Below are 8449 nucleotides of genomic sequence, written 5' to 3' on the forward strand. Positions count from 1 at the left end.
TTGATGGTATCCAGTCGATCAAGCCGAGACGTGGGATGCAGGTGAATCAGGGGCCGGTCAATCCAGCTGACCATGGTAATCAGCCTGAAAGTTAGAGGGTCACCTTGAGCAGCGAACGGTTGCCGGAAATCGAGGAGGTGTATAACCATCGCAACAGGACCTTAATGGCGACTGATGTGCGCCACTCGCCGGCGATGGACAATTGCAGGGTAATTGTACACCAGGTATCATGGATAGGATATAACTCATCCACTCAAACTTCCTTCACATCTCCTAATAATCGTTCTAGATACATCCATTTCCGAGACAAATAATTCCGAACGGAGGGAGTACATAATTGAGAAAGTTACCAGCTCTTTTGCAACATTTATCCTCTTACTTAAACTAAACTATTGTGTGCCGGAAAGGACACAGCAATGTACTAAATTAACAAAAAGGAACTTTGCAAGATACAAAGAATTGTTTGTACGGCCAACTACATATACGTAGTAAAAAAATTGGAGCCACTGAAATGTTCTTGGATTCTAATGGATTCATCAATCCGTACATCTTAATCCTTAAATAGCATCATCTCTATCACTAATTTGTATTCTTGACAGCAGTCAGTTTAGATGTATTCTTCAGTTTCTTACTGATAGAAACGAACATTGTTCTTTCACATCGTACAACTCCATCAAATGTACTAATCTAATTATTTGCCTCAAGCAACTGGGAGCAATGAATACCAGGATTGTCATATTATATACACGGGAGTAGCTGCACTTGCGGCGTTAGGCCCAGTTCGCGGCTAACGTGGCTCTAACTTTAGATCGGATGGTCAGAAACGTTTAACAAACGAAATCAAACGGCCAGAAATGCCTAATTCATGAGAGAGCAGGGATTAGGCTCAGTTTTACTGTTCTTAATAGTTACCAGCTATGCATGCTACATTTTGTCCAATGTATTAGATCATATTCACCATGTAGTACATTGGTGTTTGCGGCGAAGAACTAGTTTTGGAGTCGACTATCCATGAGTAATCCCATAAGCTACATAATGTTCGCTACTAACAACACATGAACATTATGAATAACTCTTGTACTTCCGGGTGATAAATTTCAACCTAAAAAAGTTAGAAGTTGCAAAAAGTTCAGATTTTCATGCCCGATAAATTCTTTTGCAAACAATCTGATAACGTACGCACCCCATGCCCGGTGTTACAGCGTGTTGTTTCTGGTCACTTGGGTGACAGAGTCGTCTCGTTTGGTACGTGGTCGTGGGACTGGGGTATGCGCGCGCGCATGTGCGTGTGTGTGTTGTATGCTGGGCCAAGGACATTGGGTCGTGTTGTAGGGTGTCAACTCCGGTCGCTTAGGCGACAAAGTCATCGAGTTGATTGTAGCAAAGCCTCATAGCTGGTGTGTGCGCGTCACATGTATCAGTTTTTGCCAGTTTTATTTATTAACCGGTCAATTCTATTCTTCTATATGAAAATGCAGAGTTTCTGCCGGTTTTAGAACCAACTCTGTGAGAAAAGCGGAAGCCTCAAAAGAGGAAATATTCTTTATTGAGAAATGTATATTCCAGTTAAGAAAAACATTGTGATATACTAAGATACTTGACATATACTTTTTTTAGATACACAAAACATACACAAATGCTCACAAACACGCGCACACACCTAACCTCGCTCACACGCGCATTAAACCCCTATGAGCATCTCTGAGCAAAAATGCTACACCTACGAAGACCTTCTATGTAATCTTACGAAACTTTCCAATCCACCGATCAAACCTCCCCCCCCCCCCCCCTGATTTTCAGGGTGGGGCCGTGCCCAACTAAGCCCAATTAAATAATGCCATCTCGCCCCGTAAGCCTCCCTCTCACGTAACTGTACATGGATGTAGCAAAGCTCATCTCCAAGGACTAAGCCAGTAGATTTTGAGATTAATAAAATCACCATAGACATCTTGTAGGGACCGACAATCATATCCCTGGAAGAATAGCGTCAAAATGAGTGAAATAAATTGAGAAAAATGCAACCATGTATACTTGGCATATACGCTAAGCATGCTGCGCACTCTCGATGTGATGCCTGTTCTCTGTCGATCAGGATTGTGTTCCTTTCATATTCCTCCATGTTCATACGCCCGACACTATCACCATCAGCACAGAATAACAGCATCACCGTGCGTTGTGGAAGCATGAGCTTTCATGTGCACATGTGCTACACACGAGTGACTCACTAATAAGAACGGTGCTTCATGCTCACGTTTGTCTGGTATAGAGTTCCCCTCGTCACCCCAAAGGGCAAGACGGCGACGCTGAGGCTGAGCCCAACCTCCGCTGGAAACCATCACTTGGTCGCCCAAATCGTCACCGTCGAAGAAATGCAAAACTGCAGGAGCGCCTGCAAAATCAGCTTACCTCCTCGTTTCAAAAAAAAAAAAAATCAGCTTACCTCGTTTTGTCGTATATATCTTCTCTTGGGGCATTTTTAATCGAGTCCTCAACAATTAATTCCTCGAACACCTTCTCAAACCTTCACTTCTTGAGTATGAGAAGTTAAAAAAAGTGCAGAGCTAACCAAATCCTCACACTTAACTCATGAAACGAACTAGACCCTACATGGAAGCCTTTGTCCCTCCTTTTCTTACTTCTACATTCTTCTTCCTTCTTCCTTTTTCCTTCCACACGGCTAACAATGACTTCTTGCCACTAGATAATGTCATAAGCTAGGTAGGACCCAGGATAGATGCTCCACAGAAGCAATTTGATAGAGGATCATTGTGCACAATGTAAACGTGCGACAAAGTAGTCGAGAAAGCTGACGAAATTCGGCCATGGCTTAGGTGCTTCTTGATCTGAATGGTTTCTTCCCTTCATCCTTCTACTAGTGGTGCGATGTCATGGTCCGGAACATGATGATTCATCTGAATCGGCGATGGCAGGGTGACATTTTTTTTTGTAAGTTGAGCTTTCCCTATGTAGTTCTCTTCTGGGGGAGGTGCAGCTTTACTCGTGGTCGGAGACGACAGTGAGGACCGCCACCAGGCTAGGACCGACGAGGAGGAGCACCGACATGGCCAGAGACGACCAGAAGGATGAAAAAGTGAAGAAAAAAAAGTTCATTGGATTCTCTCCGGAATTTGGCGGCCGGAGGTTGGCAGGGTTGCAGGTTGTTGGTGGGCGTGTGGGAGTGATCGGTGGCGCCGATGTGGATGCGACCGGGCGAGAGAGAGAGAGAGAGAGAGAGAAGGCCGTGCGCGAGAGGAGTATTTTTCTGAGAATTCAGTCTGGCTAGTCAAATATGAGAGCCCGGTGGATACTTAATTTTTCAAAATTAGTACTCTCTTAAAAAATGATGATATTTATACTCGTCAAATTTGCCGCGAAAGAGCAAAGCTCTCTTTACCTTCTCATCAGGAGATTATTGTTGCGAATCGATACATCCATCGAGCGATACAGACCATGTCGTGTTACACCAATTAACTAAGCGGCACACAACGCAACACAATCGATCCTACCGGCCGACAGCCGGCAGATTATTAGAGTAGCAATCGCGCAACTCGTTTCTTGGGCGCGACGGCGTCGATGGCTTCACCCAGCGGCCACGTCGCCTTGATCAAGTACTCCCCGTGCTTCACCTTCTCCACCAGCGTGATCTCCTTGGCCGGCGCCAGTCCAAAACCATCGACGAGCAGGGTGTACTCGTAGACGAGGTCCATGCAGGCGTAGGGCACGTCGAGGAGGCCGGGGTACGTGGCCTTCGCTTCCCGGACGCTGAGCGGGCACAGCTTCTCGGCGGCGGCCCGGAACGCCGCCGGGCTGGACTTGGCGCTGGGCGCGCCCATGTCGACCCACCCGATCTGGGTGGCCTTGCCGTAGAAGAAGGACGCGACGTAGACGGTGTCCTGGCCGGCCCCGCCACCGCCGTTCCACACGCCGCCGAAGGTGCAATTCTTGGCCGCGCAGGGCGCGTCCAGCTTCAGCGCCCTGTCGATCTCCTCCTTGCACTTGTCGTACGCCGCGCCTTCCGGCGAGGCTGATGCGTCGTAGTCCTCGCCATTGTAGGTGTATTTACCTTCATGGAACAAGCTTGCATTGTTAACAGGAAATCCAACTGAAAATGGTGCATGGCTGTGATCCTCTGTTTCTGTTACAGATACGTACCACTGAATCCACGGAGTATGCAGGAGCTAAATGGCCGCTTCTTCGCCTTCAAGATCTCCACACGAGCGGCCAAACCGCCGTAGTACAAGTATGCACTCATTCATATGTTCTCTTTAATTTTCGAAATTCTAAACTGCAACACAGATGTGTGTCAGTCAGGACTCAGGAGTCAGGACAATAACCTGTGCACATAAACGTTGTAGTCTCTTCCCTTGAGGTATTCCTTTGTGATGTAGGGGTCTTTGCCGTCGGGAACAGCAGGAGCATTCGCCGCAGCATCACTGGAGACCGCATACGCCATTTGCACCGACCCACCTCCAAGATCAATCACGCCTATCGTCTTCGAGTAATCCCCTCCTAATCTATCCAGCAGATAGTTCAGAGCAACCTACCATGTACAAAAATCATAAGGTGCATGCAGGTGTATATGAATCCATTGCTCATCTTTATATGCGATTGGTGGTTTGCTATGATACCCATATGTAAGATCCTTCTTGAGATCCCTCAAGAACGTTGATCCACTTTGGATTGTACTGAAACCTGCTCTCGGTGTGGACGACATCCCTGACCTGCAACAAGATCATTTCTAGCCCTTGTTCAACGGTGTATCTTCAGTGACAGTATATACAACCAGACATGTGCAAGATGAAAGTGATTACCGCTTGAAGAATCTCCTCTGCTTCCTCATCTCCGATGAGTCTGAGACCAGCCGTCGGCTGCACATTTCATTTCCGCAACAGAACATATATACTTTCAGGATCAAATTAATTTTGCTTAGATATATGTCAACTTTTAGAATATATATGTTCAAACATATTTATTTTAGAATTAAGACACTGCGCCACTCTGCATCCTCACTTGTCTTTTATATAAAAGTTTATATCAACAAGTCAGTAGTAATTGTTTCTGCTGAGCTGAATTGTCAGTAGTAGTAGTATTTCGTCATGTGTTTCTTATCATGTGTTTCTTATTCTGGAACTGAATTTCATTTCTGTTGTATACGTACCCCCAGTTTAAGGGGAGTCGTTTTCATAAGCGACCCCGGGACAACGCTCTTGGCCTTGCCAAGCAGAGGAAGCATAGACTTGGCAGCATCCTGCGGTCGTCCAGCACCAACGAAAGAAATCAGTTGGAAAATAATTGAAGGGCGTAGATTGTGTTGCTTGAGAGTCTATGCCTGTTACATGATATATTCCTTTGTTCTACTGTTTTCCCCCCTTGTTTTAACCCGGTATTTATTTAACTTTTTCTTGTGTTGGTTTGGTTGCTAGATTTTCTTGGTTTGCTTCTGATTTTCATTATCTTTTCTACTTTTTCTATATCCCTTTTTTTTCTTTTCTAGGTTGTTTTTTATTTATCTGATATTCTATATGGTCCTCAAAGGAATTGAATAATCTTATTGTAATGATACAACTATCTATAATAAAAACAATTGTGAATATAGTGATTTAAATATTTTGTTATCACTATAAAAATGTTTTTTGTTGCATAAACCTAATATTTTGAGACCACAGTGTACAAAACATTTTATAACTCTGAACTAGAACTAGTGTGAACCAAATATTTGAATATAGTAAACTCAAATTTCAAATATAGTGAACTATTTTTTGCCATAATCAAACAAATATTTGACTGTGGTGCGTAAAAACTAGAACCAAATACTCGAATGAACTGAACACAAAAATTGGCTTATCAATAGAAAATGAGACTTGGTTGAGAAATAAAATTAATAAAAGTGAAGGAAAATAAAAAAACATCAAATTTATGAAAGGCAGTGATTTAAAAATAAATTAAGTAAAAAAAATATAAATACAATAAAAATTGTTATATGTTGACTTCATTAAGGAATGATATCATTAGGCCCCGTTGTGTGCTAGGACAATAAATATGATGAAATGGAGGGAGCAATTGATGAGCTACCTTTATTTACAAAACAAATATATATATTAAAAATATTGAAAAAGACTCTCGACTTAAAAATATGTTAAGGATTTAAAAAATATTTTTATATTTTCATTATAATTCACCAATTTGGAATTATTTCAAGAATTTATAAAAAAACTTCATGAATTTCCAAATATTATTTCATTTTTTAAAATCATGACCTTATTTTTTTTGAGAACATATTTATTGATTTTAAAGAATTAGAAACTCACAAAATCCCGAAAGAAAAAGGAAAACTAAATAAATGATAGAAAAGCAAAGAAAGCCTGCAGAAAACAATACTGCTGCAAGATGGACTGAATGAAGTGAAAAAAGCTAAAGGCTAAGGTGCATGAGTTCTACCAATCCACTATCTTTAAGTATGTGTGAAGAATAGCATTTTCCGTGTGCAGGGGCTATGTCTTGCTTACTGCCATACATACCCTCATTTCACCTATCGTGGTCCCCTAATGAGCAGGGCCCAACACTGTAGCTTTCTCGAGCTGTTTTGGGAAGGTTATGCAAACTGATTCAGACCTGTTTTAGATCTAACATGCATTTTTTTCTCCTTCTTTGTTTCTATGTGTTTTTGTTATTTATCTTTCTGTTTTTTCATTCTCGTTATTCATATACACGTTGAACAGTTTCTGTATACAGATTGGACATTTTTCAGATATACATTGAACATTTGTCAAATGCACATTGAATTTCTTTCAACACACATCAAACATTTCATAAATTACATGAATTTTATTTAAACGTTCAAATCTTGTTAAGTGTTAAGAACATTTTTTAAGTGCCACATACATTGTTTTTGAATGGAACAAACCAGTTTCTTAAATTACATGAATATTATTCACAGTGTATAAACATTATTTTGAATGTCATGAACATAAAACACATGAACATGTTTTGACAATGATTTTGCATGATATGAAACATGTCCAAAGATTATGCGGACATTTGTTTTGAGATAGTATATTTTGTAGAAAAATGTAACAACATTTGTTTGAAACGCGTGAACATTGTTTTTAAATGTCTTGAACATATTCTCTGAATGTTAGCAACATTTTTTACACTGCCTAAACATTTGTTAAATGTCCGGTGAGCCCTTTTCAAATTTGAAGTAAATCAAATTTTTGAATATATGTATGTAGAATTGCAAATATATAGACAAAAGCAAATAAGAGAAAAAGGAAAAATAAACGAACTAAAGACACTTGCATAACAAACCGACACGGTCTTTTGAGGCAAGGCTACCATGTATCTCGCTGCGGACGAGACAAAGACGCGCCTTTTTCCATCCACTAGTATCGGAGCCAGCTTCTGCTAACGGGTGAGGCCCATCAATGGTAACAACCTCAAGCAATGTGCTATACTAGACCCGTCAACAGAAGCCAGATCGATCACCAAAGAATCTAATTTTTTCAAAAGAAAAATAAAGGATTTTTTTGCCTACAATGAACAATGAATGGAGAGGAAGCTTATCCGAACTGATTCAAACCTGTTTTTAGGATTACATGTGGTTTCTTCTTCTTCTTTGCTTCTATGTGATTTTTGTATAGGTTTTTCCTTTTAATTTTTTTCTGTTATTTTTCCTTTTTCGCTATTCATACACACGTTGACCATTTTCCATATACAGATTGAACATTTTTTAGATACACGCTGAACATTTATCTGAAATACACGTTGAACATTAATCAAATGTGCATTCATTTTTTTCACACACATTGAATATTTTTAAATAGTGCCATGAATTTTACTTAAACGTGCAAAATATATTAAGTGTTAAGAACATTTTGAAATGCCATGTACATTTTTTTGAATGTTACAAACGATTTTATTACAATATTTACATCGTATAAATATTTTTTTAAATGCCATTAACATATTTTTGAAACATTGAACATTTTTGTAAGATGTCACACACAATATATTGGATGATATGAAACATATTTAAAGATGTCACGGACATTTTTTTGACATTGTATATTTTTTAGAAAAATGTAACAAACATTTGTATGAAACACGCGAACATTGTTTTAAATGTCATGAACATATTTTCTGAATGTTAGCAACATCTTACGAAATTGTGCCAACACATTTTTTACACTCCATCAAAATTTGTTAAATGTTAGGTGAGCCCTTTTCAAATTTCTAGTAAATCAAATTTTGGAATATATGTATTTAGAATATTTCAAATATATACAAAAAACCTAAATGAGAAAAAATAAGGAAAATAAAGAACGAAACACACTTGCATAACAAACCGACATGGTCGTTTGTGGCAAGGCTACCGTGTATCTTGCTGCGGACGAGACAAAGACGTACCTGTTTCTATCCACTAGTATCGGAGCCCGCTTCTTCTAACGGG

At 40.1% G+C, this 8449-nt stretch overlaps 1 protein-coding gene across 1 annotated transcript; it reads right to left on the minus strand.

Moving 5' to 3' along the window:
• Positions 1-3526: 3526 nt before the first annotated feature.
• Positions 3527-6516, minus strand: LOC123076049 (probable apyrase 3). Its single transcript, XM_044498499.1, has 8 exons — positions 6507-6516; positions 6039-6072; positions 5159-5264; positions 4812-4868; positions 4629-4721; positions 4335-4540; positions 4153-4247; positions 3527-4063 (listed from the first exon to the last, which is right to left on the minus strand). Exons 1-8 carry the CDS (start codon positions 6514-6516, stop codon positions 3528-3530), a joined length of 1137 nt encoding a protein of 378 aa, XP_044354434.1. The 3' UTR covers position 3527.
• Positions 6517-8449: the final 1933 nt, after the last annotated feature.

Source organism: Triticum aestivum, chromosome 3D (genome assembly GCF_018294505.1).
Source record: "Triticum aestivum cultivar Chinese Spring chromosome 3D, IWGSC CS RefSeq v2.1, whole genome shotgun sequence".
Classification (NCBI taxonomy): Eukaryota; Viridiplantae; Streptophyta; class Magnoliopsida; order Poales; family Poaceae; genus Triticum; species Triticum aestivum.